This window comes from Ursus maritimus, unplaced genomic scaffold, assembly GCF_017311325.1.
Source record: "Ursus maritimus isolate PB19 unplaced genomic scaffold, ASM1731132v1 scaffold_2, whole genome shotgun sequence".
Taxonomy (NCBI): Eukaryota; Metazoa; Chordata; class Mammalia; order Carnivora; family Ursidae; genus Ursus; species Ursus maritimus.
This window is the reverse complement of record NW_024424452.1, coordinates 40,273,814-40,293,036: the sequence shown is the minus strand read 5'-3', so window position 1 is coordinate 40,293,036 and position 19,223 is coordinate 40,273,814. Positions and strand designations below refer to the sequence as shown.

Sequence of the window (19,223 nt, the reverse complement as noted above, 5' to 3'; positions counted from 1 at the left end):
GGGGGGGGGGGGCTGGGGTGGATGGCAGGTGCTTCGCGGGGTGGGGCCCGCTGGCTGCTAAAGGGCTATAAGTCAGTGGGCTCATGGGAGGGGGCTGGGGGCAGGGGCCTGAACCCGGAGCGCGCCAGTCCGCGGCTATGAGGTCTGGGGTAAGAGGGCGTGTTAACGTGGCGCCCAGCGGAGCTGCGTTCTCCTGCAGGAGGGACTCATTAGACCTAAGGAAGGCTCCTCCCAGGCAGAGGGTCAGTGACTGGGGCTGGCGGTCGTCAGGAAACGAGTCTTGTGGAGCGTGGTTGGGAGGACCCTGGATAGGCTGGCCTGTGTCAGCCTGTTCCCGTTCCTGGTCTAACCCAGGTGCTCAGAATTTACGCTGCTTCACAGCTTGACCGGTCAGCTTGGGCTTCCAGAGCTGGGATTCAGGCTAGAAGGGAGGCCAGGTTCCTCATCCTGGGGAGGGGGCACAGCCTGGCCTCCCTGGCTTCCCAGAGGGTCTGGGTGCTTTCGGCTTCTCTGCTTCTTTTCCAGGGCCCATTTCCTTCATTTGCATGACAAACTCAGGGAGGCTGGGAAGAGCCCCCAAGTCCCCCCTTCTTACCCGCTTGGAGAGTAGCAGTGCTGAGCTGGCTGTCTCAGAAACTGCTAAATCAGGGCGAACAAGAGAGAGGGGGAGCAGCCTGGCTGCCAGACGGTTTAGGTGACGGTTCAGGATTCTCCCACAAGCCCACCTGCAAGGCCACGGAGGAGGTTTGCTGGGGGGAGGGGGGAGGGTGCCACCGAGGGCATTAGGGGCAGGGCACCTGTATGAAGGAAGGTGCACGTAGGTGCTGTGTCCCTGGTGGAAGGGACCAGCTGTGAAACGGGGGTAGTTAGGAGGTGCCAGCCAACAGCCCAGGAGGGGGTAACGCAGGCCTGACTTGGACCATGCATTAGAGTGGGCCCTCCTTGGATGGGCCTAGGCCAGGGGACAGTGGAGGGGGTGTCGAGGACTCCAGCTTCCCAGCCCTGGTACAGGTGGGTGATCACGTCCCCCTGCAGTGCAGGGAAAGGAGGAGCTGGTGTCACAGGGGTGGGGTGGAAAGGGGGAAGCAGCGGGGCTGGACTTTGCAGGATATGGGAGATGGAGAGAGCCAGCCTCCCAGCAGGTCACCCACTACTCCAGACATGTGTGTGTCCCCTCTCCCCATTCCCTTCAAGGCAGGGCCCCTTGGAGAAGTTCTGACCACTGTCACTTAAACTTACTGAGCCTGAGGGGAGTGACTTGTCCCCTGAGGTCGTCACTGAGACCCTGTCCACAGTCAGAGGGGCGGTTGTCAGGCTGGGGCAGGGCAGACAGGAACCGAAGTCAGGTACTGTGGAGAGGAAAGCATCAGCCCCCTTTGGAAGGTCCGTCACCTGTGGGCCACGCAGACCTGCCATGCTTGCTGATCTAGACGGCAGCCTTGGGCCCTGGCTGAGGCAGCCTGTGGGGGCAGGCAGTGACAGAAACCGTGGCATGAGGCCCGCCCAGCAACGGGCTGCCCCTCTTATCCACTCGGGCTGAAAACTCAGTCACCTGTCCAACAGTTGTACGCGCAGCAGGTCCCTGGGCCCCCGGGCTGGCATCACCGCTGTGCTTGGCAAGCGTGAGTGTGGCGCTGGGGAGAAGCACAGGGAAGCGGCTCCCCGGGTGGCCTGCCGAGGCTGCCCGGGCTGGGAAACCACCAGCACCGGAGCCACGCAAGCTCTGCTCCTCCGCTCACAGCTCCTGACTCTGAGGCCAGTCTGTTCACCTCCTTTAATAAAATAAAAACCAACCCGTGTCACTAAAAAAATGTGGAATGAAATCAGTAAATTACTTTCAGTGGCCATGGATGTGGGGTCAGTTCCCCAGCTCCAAAGCTGACATTCAGTGCACAATCTTCTAACAGAAGAACAAAAATAGTTCTCTAAATGATGAATCTTTAAAAAAATCTTGTGTAGGGGACGCCTGGGTGGCTCAGTTCGTGAAGCATCTGCCTTCCTCTCGGGTCATGATCCCAGGGTCCTGGGATGGAGTCTGGCATCCTGCATCGCATGGGGCTCCACCTGCTCCACGGGGAGTCTGCCTCTCCCTCTGTCTGCCGCTCCCCCTGCTTGTGCTCTCTCCCTCTCTCTCTGACAAATAAATAAAATCTTAAAAAAAAAAAAAGGTCTGCCTTTTTAGTGAGGGGTGACTCTCCGGGGTGCTTGTGTTCCTGAGTCCTGGGGCCACTTCTCTGTAGTCCGAGGCCGGCACTGGCTTCTTCAAGCCTCGTCTTCTGCAACCCCCATGAGGCAGCGTGGTCTGGCATCTCCCAAGAACTCCGGCCACGCCTTCCTGGCTCATCTGTGCTTCTACCAGACCATCCCGCCCCTCCCCTCTTTGCTGCCTTACTCTCAGCAGCACCCCGGCCTGCAGACCCGGCCATCCACCTGAGGAGTGCCTCTGTTTGGGCAGAGCGGTACGGCTTTCAAAGGCTTTTCATGCATACTAACTTAAATTTGAATTCTTTTGGTTGTGGCAGGAAGGAAGAGCAGAGGAGCACAAAGTTTCAAGGGCTAGCGGTGTCCCTGCAAGGGAAGCACGGCTCTGGGGAGTAGGTGTGCGAGTGGCCTTGGAGAGCAGAGCGCCTGAGTGTGTGACTCCGCAGGCCGAACGGCTTCGGGTGACCACAAGGCCCAGGGTATTCCATGGGAGCTGGTGTCTGAGGAGGAGGAAGAACCCTCTGGCCATCTGAGGTCAAGGGTCACCATGCAGGCAATGAGGCCATGGGGAGTGGTGACAGGAGCCAGTGGCCAAGCTGCAGTGAGTGGGAAGGAGTCTTGGGATCGCTGGCTGTGGGCACTAATGAGTGAAAAGGCTGCCCAGCCAGGTGGTTAGGAGCCTTGCAGGGGCCAGAGTTTTCCAAGAGACAAGGGAATAAAGGGCAGGAAGCTGAAATGGGAAGGAGGGAGGCCGCAGACATGAAGTCTGTGCTGAGATAGGGTGGAGGGCAGTGGGCACAGTGAGATGCAGTTGGGGCAGGGGGCAGGAGGGGTACTCGCAGAAGCGGTTAGGAGATTTCTGATCACTATTGGGAATTCTCGGGAGCTCCTGACAGCAGGGACGGGAGAGGCACGAGTGTGATTTGGGTCAGGTGAAGGAAGGACTTGGGGCGGAGTCCTGAGTCCTTTCTAGTGATGGAAGAGGGATTTGAGCTTTCCGTGGAGCTCGGAATAAATGCGTACTGAAGGTGTGCTGGAAAATCGGATCCCATGTTGAATTCTAAAACCACAGAGTGCTCAGAATAAAGAGCAGCTCCACATCTGGATGATGCTGGAGAATTGACCTACTGTATTTTTCTCATTTCCTTCTCACTGCAGCCCTGTGAGACGGGCGTTATCAACGATGAGCTCAGAGTGAGTCGCTGAAGGTCCGGAGAAGCGTCCGAGCTGGATTAAAGCCCCACTGTGTGCTGCCTTCTGAGCGCACGGATGAGTGCGGTAATTGCAGAGTGGCCACAAAACCAAACCAAACACAGGACCTTCCCGAAGCCCGTCCTGTCCGCATCCGGCCGTGCCCATCTCTGCTTGGCTTCTCGGTCTCGGGTTCTCCGCAGCAGGTGCCCACGCCGCCCCTCTTCCCTGACGGACTTCGCGGCTCGCAGTAGCGGACAAGCTCAGACATGCAGGCCCACGAGTCCTAGCTAAGGGCGACGGCGCTCACTGCTCTGGGCCGTCCCTGCTGCGGGCTTTCGGGGAGCGGAGGGACCCCCGCATCTCCTGGCTGCGGACCGGACTCCCGATAACACGGGGTCGTCTGGCCCGGGCTGGCTCCCAAGCCCCTTCAGCGCATTGCACCGACGCCAGCGCGCCAGGGCCAGCTCCTTCCCACCCCCTCCAGCCCGCGCACCCGCCCGCGGCAGCTCGCGCGCCAGCTCGGGTGCCAGCAAACCCACGCGGCCCGTCCCTCCCGCGTGACGTCACTGACACGCCCCTGGCGCCACAGCTTCCAGCCCCTCCGGGAGGACCCACGTTCACCGCGGGGCACCGACGGGGTCTCTTTAGCACGTGCGCTTCAATGCTCACACAAGGACGCAGGCTTGAAGACCTGTTCAGCGTGATCGCGTTTGCTCTTTCCCCCTAGTATTTGCAGGGTTGCGTGGCACGCAACGTGAGGCTCACCTCCGGGCATTTCAAGGCGTCACCCCCTAGAAGGAGAATGGTTGTGTCCGGGTGACGTCAGGCTTTGGGCGGGGCCGGCCGTGCCAAGGGAGCTCCGTGAGGGAGCGCCCTTCCGGCGGAGCCACGCCCTCCGTCGGCGTGCGGCGGCGGGGGGCGTGTCCGCGGACGGCCCTCTCTGCGGCTGCGCGGTCGCTGCCCCGGTGGGTCCAAGCGCGGGCGGGATCCTGCACGGCGGCGGGGAGGTGGCCTTATGGCTCCGCGGGGAGGCGTCCCGCGCCTGGTGCTGCTGGTTAGCGGGAAGAGGAAGTCCGGGAAGGACTTCGTGGCTGAGGCGCTGCGGAGCAGGTGTCTGCGGGGCGGAGGGGAGCCAGGTGGCGCGAGGGCTGGGCTCGGGGTGGCGTCCGCGGGCGTCCCGGAGCAGGTGACGGGTGCAGGGGCGGCCGCCCGGCTTCGTGGAGCCTGCAGGGCGGGAGTCCATCAAACCCCAGGACCCCTTCGTCAGGCGCCGGGTTGGGGTACTAGGCAGTAGTAGAAACCAGCCCCCATCCTGCCAGGGCCACAAAGGGATCCCCAGATCCAGGACTCAGATTATGCTTTCGTCTGGCTCCCAGGAGTGCGTCCCCTCGGCTCTAGCTCCCGGCCTCAGTGTTCTGTCTCAGCGAGGTGCTGTGGGTGGGAGCAGTTCTGCCGGATTGGGGGGGGGCTCGACAAGGTCGTAGGGGGCTTCCACCAGGGACCCTTGGCTGCGTTTCTCCTTGCCGCCACACAAGAGTCAAATAGTGGCCGGAAGCAGTCTGTGCAGCTGCACCCCTGGGGTTCACAGCCTGACTCTCCACCTACTCGTTTGTGGTCTTGCGCGATTCTTACCCATTGGCATCTCTTGTCATCTGTGAAATGGGGTCATAATAGGCGCTTGTAAGGATTGCAGGAGTAATGCATGCAAGAGCTTACAACAGTTCTTGGCACCTAGTAAAGACACAGGAGCGGAGTGGTGGCTGTTATTTTCATTTTCGCGGTTTGGCATCAGTATTTACTGCGTTCCTTTGGGTGCGTGGGTTTGCACCCTCAGGTCCCTCCTCTGGGTGGTGGAGGTAAGAGCGCCTATCTCACTGGGTCTGTGTTGAAGAGAGCCCGTGAGCATCTCAAGGGCAGGGCAGGAGCCGTGTGGTACCCGGGTCCAAATTCTGCACCCCACGAATGGCTGATGGAGTATGTTGAACAAGGGAATGAACGAGTGATTTACGTTGTGGTGACCACGTTTGTGGAGACCGAGGCTGAGGGCCCCCAGTAACCTCATCCAGGGAACATTGCCCGCATAATCCTAATCATGTTTGTCTTACTTGTTAGCCTCAGGACTGTTTGCACATTCCTGTTTTCTAATAATCCTGTAGGAGATGGAACATAAAGTGCTATCCCCGCTTTCTAGGTGAAGAGTCAGGGTCTGGGAGGAGGAGATGTGACAAGTTACAGAGATACTGTAGTAGAAATGCGATCTGAGAGGGGTGCCTGTGACTGGCTCTTGATCTCAGGGTCATGAGTTCAAGCCCCTAGGAGCCTACTGAAAAAAACAGAAAAAAAAAAAAAAAAGAAAGAAAGAAGGAAAGAAAGAAAGAAAAAAAGGAAAGGGGACCTCAATGCTCTGGACTTGTCGGGGGCCCGGAAACTAGGTTAACCGGGTTTGGCTCTCCCTGTCCTTCAGGCTCGGCGAGGATGTCTGTGCCGTCCTCCGGCTCTCTGGTCCACTCAAGGAACAGTACGCTCAGGTAGGTGGTGGGTCTGTGGCATCAGGTGGGTCGGAAGGTGCCGGCTAACTGCCTTCGGCTGCTGTGCTGGCTGTCGTCACGACCACGGTCCCTACGACCACGGTCGGCAGAGTGGTGGCCAGCTCTCGCTTTTCTGTGGCTCGACCTTTTGGGCATTTTCACCTTAAGCTTCTGGCCACCTCCCCAGAGTGTGTTCAGGGAAGTGTGTCCAGCAAAGGCTGGAGAAATGAGTTGCCAGCTCTGAGGCCGGGTTATTAGTGAGGGTCTGGAATTCTTCCCTTAGACGTTGAATCCCCTGGGGCATCAAGATATATCATTAAGTGGAAAAGCAAGATATAGAGCCCCGCACAGAGAACGCTGCATTTGTATAAAAATGGAGAACGATCATAAATGTATTTGCTTATATCTTCAGCCACGTAACAAGTATTTATGGGGTGCTTGGGATGTGAGAAGCCAGGGCAGGGTACATCGGGGACTGTGTCATTGGCTGCCTCCAGGAAGGGGAGCAGTGTTGGGAGAGAGATCTTTCACTGTAAACAAAGATGTATCTTCTGAATTTTGAACCATGTGGATTAAAAAAGAGATTGTAAAAAAATAAATGGGACCTCTTAGAGCCTCAGCATTCAGACAGGAGGGTGAGACCAGCTTCCCACACTGTGAGGAGCGTTTGTTGCTTACATTTCTGCCCTTGACTTCTGAGTGCTTCTGTCCAGGGACCTGTGCTCACGGCCCCCTGGTCAGTTGGCCTGAGTTTGGGGTTCTGGGGCCACACAGAATGAATTTGTGTTCCTCCTTCCATGCATCAGTCCTCTATCCACGGGCAGTATTCTGTACCATTTGATCTTCTCCCACCAGCTAAACAGGCCCATTCATAGGATGGCAGCCTGGGGGGGGGTCCTGGGGAGAACAAGTGCAGGAATTTAAAATTTTTTTTAGTGGGAAATTTTCCCAGATGAAGTTGGATGAAGAAATTCCTTCTATCTAGTAGACAGACCGGGAGGGACTCTGATGGGGGGAGGGGCAGGGGGACAGAGGGGGAGGAGGAGGTGCCGAGCCTACCCACTGGGGCCTGGGCACTTCCGAGAACCCCAGGGCTCCAAGGAGCAGTTTGGAAACCACTGTTCTACTTCCAGAGTTCCCAAATTAGCCCCTACTCCAGACCTATGCGCCAGGCTGGCATGGGGGTTAGGGGGGCAGTGGGCAAGAGTTTTGCATTTTTTTTTTTTTAAAGATTTTTTATTTATTTATTCGACAGAGATAGAGACAGCCAGCGAGAGGGAACACAAGCAGGGGGAGTGGGAGAGGAAGAAGCAGGCTCATAGTGGAAGAGCCTGATGTGGGGCTCGATCCCACAACGCCGGGATCACGCCCTGAGCTGAAGGCAGATGTTTAACCGCTGTGCCACCCAGGCGCCCCAAGAGTTTTGCATTTTTTAAAGAATGTTATTTATTTGAGATGGACTGAGAGAGAGAGAGAAAGAGCACAAGAAGCGGGGGTGATGTGGCACAGGGCTCGATCCCAGGACCCTGGGATCATGACCTGAGCTGAAGCAGACGCTTCACCTACTGAGCCCCCCAGGAGCCTCAGGAGTTGGCATTTTAAAACCTCAGTAGGTAACTGATAGGCCAGCCTAATCCCTACGACTCCCATTCCCATTTAAAAACCAATCACAGTGCCTGTTTGGCTTAGTGGGTGGAGCCTGAGACTCAATCAGTTGAGAGTTCAAGCCCCATGTTGGGTATGGAGCCTACTTTAAAAACCGTCCAAAATGAAATGTTAATGCATTGTTTTCTTAAGTCACAATGGGAAATATAATTGAAAAGCAGAACATAAGGCTCCTGGTGGCCACTCCTCCCCTGCGCTCAGGAGTACACGGGGAGCTAGTTTACCAAAGGAGGTGGCTGCTGGCCTCACCTTGGAGCAGGGCACGGGAAGGTGACTGGACCTGTGGGGTCACGGCCTTCCGTTTGCAGATGAAGAAACTGAGTCCAAGAAGGTCTAGCTGCAGTGAGTTAGGAGAGGAGCTGGATGCTGCCCTGAGTGACGAGTTTCAGACCCCTTTCTGCCCCGGGGCCCCCTGGGAGGACCCCTCCTGTCCTCAGTGTCCCTGGGGAAGGGAAGGCTAGCCAGGATGGTCTGAGTAGCCCCTCCTGCCCCAGGAGTGCCTGGAGCCAGATGGAGTGATGCTGTTTCCGCCGAGGAGCCAGGAACTTGGGGGTGGGGGGATAGGAGGGAGACAGGGAAGCCTGGAGCAGACGATGCCGGAGGGGCTGGGGGAGGACGAGGCATGCACCGTTTTCAGGTTTCTCACTGTGGTTGAAGGCTAAGCCTGTGCCCAGGGGATGCAGACTAATTTCGGGATTCGCTTAAGCCAGAAGTAATTGGGGAGGTAAAGCTGTTGCAAAAGAGAAAAACCACATCACACATTTTAAAGACAAACCGAAACAATTCTGGATTACCCTGAGCTTTTCTTCCATCTGCTGCTCTTTGGGATTTCTCAGTTTCTAGCATCCTTTCCCTGCAGACCTCGGTCTTGGTGGCAGCCTCCTAGTCCTTGCATCACCCCTGCAGGGGTGGGAGGGGGAGGGGTGGGGGTGGGGGTGAGGGTGGGGATGGCCCTTGCCCTGTTTCAGGAGAGACCGGTGAGGCGGAGGCTGGCGGTGCAGACACTGTGTGCTTTGGGCAGGAGCACGGCCTGGACTTGCAGAGACTCCTGGACGCCAGCGCCTACAAGGAGGCCTATCGGAGCGACATGATCCGCTGGGGGGAGGAGAAGCGCCAGGTCGACCCAGGCTTCTTCTGCAGGAAGGTTGTGGAGGGCGTCTTCCAGCCCGTTTGGGTGAGTGGGCTCGGGCACGGCCTTTGGTCTCTCGCTTTCTCCATCCACGTCTTCACTGCCTTTCTCTCCCGCGGAGTCAAACTGACAGTCTCAGCTCCTGCCCTGGTCCTGGCTTCTGCTCTCATCCCCTACGGTCCCTTCACCACCCAGCAGCCAGGAACAATCCAAGACAGGTCACTGCTCTGTTGAGAACCTTCGTCTGTTGTTCTGTTGAACCACACTGAAACCGTAACGCAGACTTCTAGGCCTCGAGTGATCAGGTCCTGCTGCCCTGTTAGCCTCCCTGCTCCTTATGCAGGGACCTTCTCTTCGTTCCTCAAGTCAGGCTCCTTCTGGAGTCAGGGCCTTTGTGAGTGTTCTGCCTGCTGGAGACACTGCTTCTTTCCCTCTTCACCGGGTTCACTCTAGTTCGGCTTCCATGCCACCTCCACCAGGAAGCCTTCCCTGATACCCGAGCCTTAAGTGATGCTTGCTGTGCGGTGCTCCCATAGCACCTCACCCCTTTCCGACCTCCTGGTTGGAACACTGGCGGCCAGTATTCTCTCCACATACCCAGCCCGGCTCCCGGTGATTTGGGGGTACATCAGTGCAAACATACAAGGAAGTTCCTGCTCTCAGGGCATTTACGGTATAACTGGGGCTGGAGGGAGGGAGGCCCTAAACAAACATAGAATGTGTCAGGTGGGGGTAAATACTAAGGGGCCAAAACAAAGCAGGGCTGTGACGGCATTTGAGCAGGCCTGCAGGAGGTGAGGGACTGAGGCAAGCGGGTATTCGTGGGTGGGGGGCAAGTGGCAGGAGGTGAGGCAGGTGCTGTGGAAGAGTGGGGCGGGGCTTATTGGAGGCACCTGTGCCCAGGAGAGGCGTGGCTGTCGGGAGGGGGCAGGAGAGGAATCAGAGGCCAGGGCGTGGGTCTTTCCAGAGGGGCGGAGGGGCTCCGCTTAGATGTGGGGACAAGGCAGGCTGTGCACAGGCTGTGGACCACGGGTGGGCTGGCTGCGTGGTGTGAGGCGGGAGGCAGTACCAAGGGTTTGGTTCTGAGCGGCCGGACAGATGGAGTTGTTGTTTTCTGAGCCAGGAAAGGTGTGGGGAGAGAACCGGAAGTTCTGTGTCACTGCTGAGCGCCGATCGCACTGCTGTGCGGGAAGCTGCCCGTTTGGCGCCTCTCTCTCCCCCTAGCCTGGGCTCCGAGGGCCTGAGCACCAGGTCCGTGCTGCTCCCCACGCCGGCCGAGCACCCACACACAGGTGTTTGCTATGACACGTATGTAGTTGTTGGGGAGTGAACATGTCAGCATCACGAGCAGCTGCTGGCCTCGTCACTGCTTCGCTGGTTCGGGAACGCGTGCTCCTGAGTGCCGCGGGGTGCTGCCGGGAGCGACACCAAGTCCTTCCGTCGTGGAGCGCACTCCAGGGAGGGAGACACCGACCACGGACAGCCTAGTAGATAGTGGCCATTTCAGGGGTCCTTACTGCTTAGAGGAGGGTACATGCGTATCTGGCCCAAGGGGGCAGGAGGAGAGCCAGGGGGTAGGAAGCCTCCCATAGGAGGGACACCGGGGCAGAGATGTCCACCCGTGCGGGAGCCTGGCCTGTGCTTCTCCTCCATCCCCGAGGAGGACGTGGTTGGCGTGTTTGAGAGACAGGAGACCAGCTGGGTGCGGTGGAGGGAATTGGGGAATATTATGGGAAGTAGGTATCAGATTGTGTAGGGCCTTGGAAGCTGGGCATAGACTTTGGATTTTCTTAGAATGATGGGAGGCCTCTGAGAGGTTTAGGGCAGTGGCCTGACAAAATCAGACTCAGGTTTTAGACCGTGCTGGGGAGGTGGGGCCAGTTAGAGCATCTTCGTTTCTGGCCTCAGTATGTTCATCTGTAAAACGAGTGTGTTGGACCCGCTGATCTGACCTCCAAGCCTGAGGCCTCTTCTTCAGCTCAGCAGTAACCCCAGAACGTGGCGTGTCTGTGGAAGAGCCATGTGGGCAGTGCGGGCTGCGGCAGCCTGGAGGGTGGCCTGCAAAGTGGGGGGACAGTGGGTGGCCCTGGGGGAGGGGGCAACACCTGTCTGGGTTCGGCATCCCAGCCCTGTGTACCTGCTTGTGTGGAGGGGGACCGGGTCTTCCCGCCACCCCAGGGCCCTGTCCCTCTGCCCTGTGTCCTGTTGGTCACCTGCCTGTGCTCTTTCCTGCAGCTGGTGAGTGACACACGGAGGGTTTCGGACATCCAGTGGTTTCGGGAGGCCTATGGGGCTTTGACACAGACGGTGCGCGTGGTGGCCTTGGAGCAGAGCCGACAGCAACGGGGCTGGGTGTTTACTGCAGGTGAGCTGTGCACAGCCTTTGTCCCCGGCCACCCGCTCCCACGCTCTCCGTCTGCTCTCTTCCTGGCAGGCTGTGGGGGACTGAGTGAGGGAGTGTAACAGGGGATCTGGGGCCTGGGGCTCAGGACTGTCCCAGATTAGAGACTGGAGTCAGGTGGGGGAGGGTGTCCTTGGGGCTGATGGCTCCCCCCGACCTTGGCCTGGTGCCCTTGCCTGGGCTGTCTTCTCTAGGCCAATGGGACCTGCCGCTGGGTCCTTCCCCTCTGCTTTCCAGGTGTTTGATGAGCAGCGTGTCTGTGTGGGGTGGGCAAGCCTGGGACCTGCCCTTTGGCTTCTCTTGTGCCTAAGGTCCTGGGACCCAGCGGGCACCCCTCTGTATGGCTGCCATCCCCTGGGTGTCTACCATGGGCCGGGCCTTTGCTGGCGTTTTGTATGCGCAATCTCACACCACGGTCTGTAAACCTGGCCGGGAGACGCCTCCCCAGAGGAAAGAATCAAAGGCTTCACAAAAAATGAGAGCCGCCTGCCCCGCTGGGTTGTCTGTGGTCTCAGAAGACCCGTCTACCCTCTGTGGCTAGTGACCAGTGAAGGGCAGAGTCAGTGGACACTCGGGGGGCTCAGGTCGCTGTGGGGTGGGTGCAGGTGGCTCTCTGGTGGCAGAAGGGAGGCCGGGAGGGGGCGGCTCCATCTGGGGCCAGCAGGCCTCCATGCCCGGCGTCCTCCCACATGGACGCGGCCTGACCTCACCATGCCTCCTGCACAGGGGTGGACGATGCTGAGTCAGAGTGTGGCCTGGACAACTTTGGGGCCTTCGATTGGGTCGTTGAGAACCATGGGGACGAGCAGCGCCTGGAGGAACAGCTGGAGGACCTGGTGGCCTTTGTCCACTCCAGACTCTAGCGCCAGGTCCCAGGAGCACCGGGCGCCTCGCTTCTGCTGGACGCGGGGTCTCTGACGCTGCCTGAGGTGGGGAGCGCACAGAGGGCTAGGTTTATGGGGTCCGGCCGATGTCAGACAAGTCAGGACACTCCTGGGGACCTTGTTTCTTTGTGCAGAGGACCGCCCTGCCTCTTCAGGAGGAGACTGAAGGCAAAGGGGGTCCCCGGTGCCACGGCCGTCAGTCTGTGCGGCCTGGCTCCCCTGTCTGGACACCCTTAGCTCAGGGCTCCCCTGTGTGGGTGCTAATAAACCCCCTGAGCACACACTCCGCTGGACGTGTCTCATTTCCTGGATGCCAACGCGGCTGGCGTGGGCTCTGAAGGGCTGGGGGCGTCCTGGGGGCTGTGGGCCCTGCTCGGTCTCCCACCTGGGCTGCCACATCCTGCAGAGGTTGGCCCGGGCCACGCAGGAGAAGGGCCTGTTTGTGTGGGAGGCAGGATTGGGGTCTGAGGGTCTCGTCTTCTGGGACGGCCCCACGAGAGGTTCCAGGTGCCACGGAAAGTGCCACCAGCAAGTACCCAGAGGGACTGAGGTACCACAGAGCCGCAGAGCGCCAGAGATCCACGGGCTCCTGGTAACCGTGGCATGGCCCGGGCAGGGCACATCACCGCATGGGGCCTCAGCGCACTCACACGTGGCTTTCGACTTGACCTGTTGTATTTATTTTATTTACTGATTTTTATTTAACTTATTTATTTTTCAAATATTTTATTTACTTATTTGAGAGCACGAGCAGGGGGAGCAGCAGACTCCCTGCTGAGTGCGGAGCCCGACGTGGGGCTCGAGCCCAGGACCCTGGGAGCATGACCTGAGCCGAAGGCAGATACCCACTGAGCCCCCCAGGTGCCCCTTAAAGCATTTTTAGAATCAATGAAAAAGAACAGACTGGATCAGAAAGTACTGACTGGACTTGGCGCTCTGAGTTGTGGCCTTAGCAGCCCCAGTGGCAGTGTAACGACCCGTGTCTTCAGGCTTGCTGTTTGCCACGCAGACGTGGGTGTTCTCATTCCCACTGCCCCGGAACAACCCGAGGGCCCCGGGACAGCAGAGCCAGCACGGGGCCAGCGTGTGTGCTGGAAGCCTGTGTTTCTCCGCCGTCCCCGGCACGGTCCTTCGGGTCAGGGATGCTGGCCACCTCCTCAGACCGGAGGGCGGCCGTCCCCGTGTGCACACGAGATTCAGAGCTCAGGAGGGGGTGCGCCCAGAGAGGGCTCGCGTGTGGTTCTTCCTCCCGGCTCAGTGACGTGGGATCCACACATGACCCCGTGTAGGGCGGCGACTGGATGCACAGATGTGTTGTGAGAGCGTCAGCACCCCCATCGCCGCACGTCATCCTCGTGTGTGCGTGTGTGAACCACATTTTCTGTATCTGTTCATCCGTCCGTGGACGTTTCGCTGTTTCCATGTCTTGGCTGCGGTGAGTGTGTGGTGCAGCTGTGTCCTTGGCGTAGGGCTTTCCTTCCCTGCAGACACATGTCCAGCAGTGGGATTGCTGGGTCATCGCCGAGAGTACTTCAGTCTAACGTCAAGGAGGCAGGGATGGCGCACGGAGGGGGGCTGGCCCGCCTGACACGTCCCTGTCCCGGAAGCAGTGCTTACCTGGCTCCTGGCTCCGGGGAGTTTTGGAAGGCCAGCAGGTCCATCCCCCCCTTTGACAGGTTGGCACTGATGCCTCCTAAAATGGGAGGCCCCGGTGGCTAACCCGAGTCACTTCTGCTGGATTTGAAGTTCCTCTGTACTTAAAAAAATTTGGTATTTGTCTAAATATCAAAATCCAGAATAACCCTAACTTTTGGTTCTCTGTGAGGACGAGGGCTTTAGCTGCTTGATTTCAAGGCAGTCTCCCCACCCTGCTGGCTTTTGCGGACTTTGTGGTTATGGTATCAGCACGGCTCTGAAGTTGTTTTTTATGTCACCCGTTTGTTATTCTAACGATGATTCGTAGCCGTGACATTGTCTTAAACATTTATCCTATTCCATTTCTTTCTTTTTTTTTTTTTTAAGATTTTATTTATTTGACAGAGACAGCCAGCGAGAGAGGGAACACAAGCAGGGGGAGTGGGAGAGGGAGAAGCAGGCTCCCAGCAGAGGAGCCTGATGTGGGGCTCGATCCCAGAACGCCGGGATCACGCCCTGTGCCGAAGGCAGACGCTTAACCGCTGTGCCACCCAGGCGCCCCTATCCTATTCCATTTCTAAGCAGCTTTGTTGAGATATAATGGGTTGTAGTAACCGTGAATAATTGAAGTGTACAATTTAATAAGCTTTGACATTTGTGTAGCCAACAGAACAGTCACCACAGTCACGGTGGACACGTGGCCGTCACCTTCGTCCCCAGGCCACCGCTGATCGGCTTTCTGTCTCAATAGGTCAGTTTGCATTTTCAGTAATTGTGTATCAAGGAATCGTACAGTATACGTCTTTTTTGTCTCGTTTCTTTCCCTCAGCGTAACTGTTCTGAGAGCCGTCACGTTATTGCACTGTCAGTAGTTTACTCCGTCTCGTTGCCGGTACGTGGTACGAATAACCCGCAGCTGATCTTTTCACTGTGATCATTTGGGTTGTTTCCCGTGTTTGGATGTGACCAATAAAGCGACTGTGAATGTTCCTGTGCAGATTTCTCTGTGGACGTGTGCTTTCGTTTCTGCGGGTTACACACCTGTTTTCAAAGCGGTCGCGGTGGTCTCCAGGTGCCGTGCCCTGGGCTGCCATGCCGAGCGCGAGCCGATTGCTTCCCATCCTCGCCGATACTTGGTATGGTCCATCTGGTTGTGGCCATTCTGGTGGTGGTATCTCCATGGCATTTTATTTGCAGTTCCCTGATTAATCTGACACGAACCCCACGTTCAGTTTTGATCAAATCTAGCTGGGAACAGAGTGGGACATCCTCTACCGGATAGAGTACATTGACGACACCCCTGTGGCTTCGTGGTGCCAGACGGCGTGCCCCCCTCAACGTCTGTTCCTCGTGCTGCCGGCGGAGGTCCCTGTCCGTGCGGTACTGTAGGAAGAAGGAAAAGGCATCCGGATCGGGAGGGAAGAAGCAAAACTGCCTGCGTTCATAGATGAAGGGTCACCCGTGTGGACACTGGATGGAACGTCCAGGGAAGCTACTTGAGCCGGTGGGTGATTTCGGTGGGATTGCAGGGTACAAGCTCGCTTTATAAACATCAGCTGTACTAGATTTAGTAGCAGCGAACAATCAAAAATGGAAATAAATTATGGAATTACAATGGCATAGAAATGTGAAATAGGGGTGAGTCTGGTAGCAGACGTGCACACCAGAAACAGTGAAGCGTTGCCGGGAGATTGAAGGACCTGCGCGGACGGATGACACCGTGTCGAGAGACTGGACTCAAAGTGAAGATGCTCACTTTTATTGAATATCTTTACTGATCCTTTTAAACATTATTTTTATCAGGGCGCCTGGGTGGCTCAGTCAGTTAAGTGTTGACTCTTGGTTTCAGCTCAGGTCATGATCTCGGGGTCATGGGATCGAGCCCCACCTGAGGCTCTGTGCTCAGGATTCTTTCTCTCCCTCTCCCTCTGCCCCTCCACACCCCTCATGTGCTCTCTTTTTCTCTGTCTCAAAACAAAATAAAAACTATTTTTATTGAAGTATATCTGACGCTCAGTGTCACATCAGCTTCATGGGTCATTACAACACGACGGTGCCCCCGACTGCGCCCTGTGCTGCGCCGTCCATCCCCGGCTCACTCATTCCAGGGCTGGGAGCCTGTGCCTGCCCGTCCCCCCATATCACTCCTCCCCCCACGTCCCCTCCCAGCAACTTCACCCCTCCCCCGCTTCATCCCTCCCCCACACCCCCCCTCCTGCCATGCCACCCCTTCCCCACGCCCCCTCCCATGTACCCGCCCCACCTCACCCCTCTCCCATCACCCCTCCCAGTGACTTCGCCCCTCCCCCCAAGACCCCCTCCCCCCATCCCACAACCACCAGTTGTTCCCTGCGTTTGTGGGTCTGTTTCTGGCTTTTGTTTGGTTTGTTTGTTCTTGATATTCCACATGTGAGTGAAATCACGTGGTATCTCTGGAATGTGCTGATCTCAGGTGTGCATTTCCTCCACTTCCTGGTCAGTCCCCACCTCCTGGAGGCATAGAACAGTTTTGCCTGTTGTAGAATTTCACATAAGTGGTTAACATCCAATTTTAAAACATGTTTAGAACAATAATTTATTTCTAAGATTTAACTGGTTTACTGCTCAGTTTGGTCCTTTCATGATACCTCAGCTTCCCCATTTTTGAATTTTGTATTTTAATTCCTCTCCAGACAGTTGATGTGTCTTCAAAGATTTTTTTCACAAAGGGCGTGTGGGCGACTCTCTTCTGAACCCCTGTGAGTGACAGCATTGCTCCGTGTTGCCCGTGCGCATGGACGCTGCCGTGGCTGGCGTGGGGTCGTGACCTGGTTCCGCTGTCTGCCACAGTCGGTCTGAGGCCACCTTGACTTTTGTTCCTATGAAGGTAACTTCCTTTCTCCATCTGGATGCTTGTGGAAGTTTTTTTTACCTTCATTTTTGAAATTCAAATTCTGGCATTCTCCAAGGCAGAGCATGGACGTATCTTACGAGAAAAACGTTGGTGCTCATTGTTCCCTGTAAAGCGTGACTAACGAGATGGACGTCTGGATGGACCGCCAGCGGGCTCCTCGGCAGTGTGGCCTCTGCCAGGCGTCTGGATGCTCTTTGCATTGAGGAGCTGGTCTCCGGGATGGTGAATTCTCACCCTGAAACTGGATGTGGATTTTAGAACGAGCCAAAGGAGATTTGGTGCTAAGTTCCGGTGAGGGGACCAGGTGAGGCGCGTACTTTTAGGCGAGCATAAACGCTGCCTGTGATGTTAACTGCGCTAAAGCTTCCTGCAAGCCAGTTCTTAGGGATTTAAAAAGTTGTTTATCATCTGTGCCTCGGGGCCTTTGCATATGCTGTCCTCTGCTGGGAGTGCCCCTCCTGTGGCTCAGGCTTGGACCTGTCACTCCCAGAGGGTCCTGCTGTGTGTTCTCGCTGCCCCACCCCCCGTGAGCCAGGCAGGAAATGGTTTCCTGTTTCTTGACTCTGTGCTGATAACCGTGTGTGGAAATGGAAGACTTCTAGAAGTGTTGGAAACAATGCAGTGGCCTGAGCTCACTGCCCCAAAGTAGCCAACATTCAACAAGGCTGTCGCAAAAACATAAAGGCTCTGACCTTTAGTGTCGAACCGTCTGTGTGACGGACATGCTCCTGCTAGTGCCGATTTCACACCGCCAACGTGATGTCCACCGATGACACATGGGCTCTTGCAGGAGGGTCCCAGCGAGCTACCATATGAGCACACGCCTCCCTGGCTTTCCCGCCATGGGGCCCCGGCTTTCTGTGCTGTGCGGCCCCCTGCGGTGATGTGTCCCCTGCTCCCGTCAGGTCATCCTTGCCCTCATTGCACAGCAAGCAGGAGACCCACACCGGAGGCTTCTCCGAGGTGGCAGAGTTTCCCCGTCTATTCCTGGTTCATAATGTCTGGAGCTTGCTGGCCGCCCCCCCACCCCCCAAGGGGCCAGACAGGGCTCCCCCAGTCTTCACTGGGGACATCCCTGCGGGCAGCCAAGATGTGACCAGTGCTGGCCTTTGTCATGTTCACTGTGACCTGATGAACAGGTGACGGGGAGCTGAACCGCCTTCACGGTAGCAGATCCATGGCTCCCGCTGTCTGACAGCCATGTGAGGCCAGGAGCCCCTCTGTCCATCTTAGGGCTTTAACCTTTTTCTTCCAGGTGGGTCCAGAGCGCGTCGAGACCAGGCGGAGTTCCTCGGGAGCACAGGCTGAGGGCCGCGAGGGCCCCAGGAGGTGACAGGCAGGCCTGCTGCCTGCGTCTATCTGCCTTTGTCCTAAATGGCCTCAGCTGCGTGTGAGAGGTCTGTGCTAGGGGCTGTGTGAGGTTTCTGAGGGCGACTGAGATGTGTGATGTCACAGAATACACATATTTTAACGGGCCCGAGATCTCGCTCCATGTCCTTCGCTTACAGATGAGGAAGCTGAGGCCCCGGTAGGGGGACTGGTTCGCTCTCGGTCAGCTGTCAAGTGGTGGGACTCCAGGACCACGTCCTGGGGCTCCTGAGTCCCCAGCCGGAGCCTGAGACTGGTCCCTTTCCCCGGTGGCGGCAGAGAAGGTCTGGCTTGAGCCCAGGGAGCTGGGGCTGGGTCCTTTTTTCCTGGGCTTTACAGACTCCCCCGAGGAGGCCGAGGCCACTGGCGTGTCTTGTGTAGTGAATCAAGCTGTACAAGGGGCCACAGGGCCACTTCCTGGAGGGGACACTCCTGGCGTGCTGGGAGAAGGAGCGGAGAGACGGCCCGTCGGCGCTGTTCCTCAGGCTGGGGCTCGGGAGGCGGAGGCCCTGCCCTGCACTAGGCCGCTGTCCGTCTGGGCGCTGAGGGTGTCTGCCAGGTCGTGACATCCAGACCCGAGCCAGCCGCACGGGGGTCCCTCGGGCTCGGGCTCGGGCTGCCGCGGCTGGCTGGTCCCAGAGAGGACTGCAGGTGGGGGCCGGGCACCGTTCCCACGGTCCAGGATGTGCCGGGAGCCGCACAGCGAGTCCTGCTCGGCGTGGGCTGCGCGGGCCAGGACGGGCAGGGAGCCGCCCGCAGCCACGTCAACACCTGCCCCGTCACCGCCGACACCACGCGGGGGCTCAGACCTTGCTTTTGCCGTGTGGGCATCGCGCTTTCCTGTTTACTACGTGCGCTCAGAGGGTGATTTAAGTTCCCTTTTGCGATAGCGCTATTCTTGTTCCCATTTTAAATCTGAAGACGCAGGGGACACAGAAAGGTGAGGGGACTCCGGGCAGTGCTCTCTGCGGGAGCTCGCACGAGTCAGGCCCCTCTGTGCCTCGGCCTTGCCCTGTGGGAGCGCTGGCCCCAGACCGAGCGGCCGGAAACTGGGGTGGGCTGGAATTGAGCCGCTATTCCGATTTTAGTGTTTCCCCCCCACCTAGCGGGTATTTGTGGGGCAAAGTTGGCATTTTTGGAAAATGAGCTCTTATTAAGAAGTAAAGGGAAACCCAGAAATACAGAAATGGGTGTGAGCACCAGTCAGAGGGCTGGCGCCAGGTCTGCGATGCTGAGCCTCTGATGGGCTGGCCTGGCCTCACCACACCTCCCCCTCAGCGCGTCTGGCTGGCCTAGACTTTCACAGCCATCCCCCCCCCCCCCC

General features: G+C 57.7%; 1 protein-coding gene and 1 long non-coding RNA gene across 4 annotated transcripts; both read left to right on the top strand.

Annotated features, from left to right (window-relative positions):
* Window positions 1–3,403: 3,403 nt before the first annotated feature.
* On the top strand, window positions 3,404–12,286 carry PMVK (phosphomevalonate kinase). 3 transcript variants are annotated; one of them, XM_008696600.2, is made up of 5 exons: window positions 3,404–3,599; window positions 5,861–5,924; window positions 8,611–8,763; window positions 10,954–11,083; window positions 11,846–12,286. In XM_008696600.2, the coding sequence occupies exons 1-5, from the start codon at window positions 3,472–3,474 to the stop codon at window positions 11,980–11,982; spliced, it is 612 nt and encodes a 203-aa protein (XP_008694822.1). In that variant the 5' UTR covers window positions 3,404–3,471; the 3' UTR covers window positions 11,983–12,286. The 3 variants fall into 3 exon arrangements, with proteins under 3 accessions (XP_008694822.1, XP_040491664.1, XP_040491665.1); XM_040635730.1 differs by lacking the exon at window positions 3,404–3,599 and adding an exon at window positions 4,323–4,506; XM_040635731.1 differs by lacking the exon at window positions 3,404–3,599 and having other exon boundaries at window positions 5,872–5,924; window positions 8,730–8,763.
* A 4,035-nt stretch (window positions 12,287–16,321) lies between these two features.
* Window positions 16,322–17,933, top strand: LOC121103678. The gene is made up of 3 exons (XR_005835869.1): window positions 16,322–16,504; window positions 16,587–16,835; window positions 17,787–17,933. It is a non-coding gene; the product is annotated as an uncharacterized LOC121103678 (long non-coding RNA).
* The last annotated feature ends 1,290 nt before the right edge of the window (window positions 17,934–19,223 follow it).

Coding starts and splice junctions, on each gene's coding strand:
- PMVK (XM_008696600.2), top strand. CDS start 3,472: ATGAGTGCGGTAATTGCAGAGTGGCCACAAAACCAAACCAAACACAGG. Junction 3,600..5,860: donor TCTCGGGTTCTCCGCAGCAG/GTGCCCACGCCG, acceptor CCTGTCCTTCAG/GCTCGGCGAGGATGTCTGTG. Junction 11,084..11,845: donor GGGCTGGGTGTTTACTGCAG/GTGAGCTGTGCA, acceptor CCTCCTGCACAG/GGGTGGACGATGCTGAGTCA.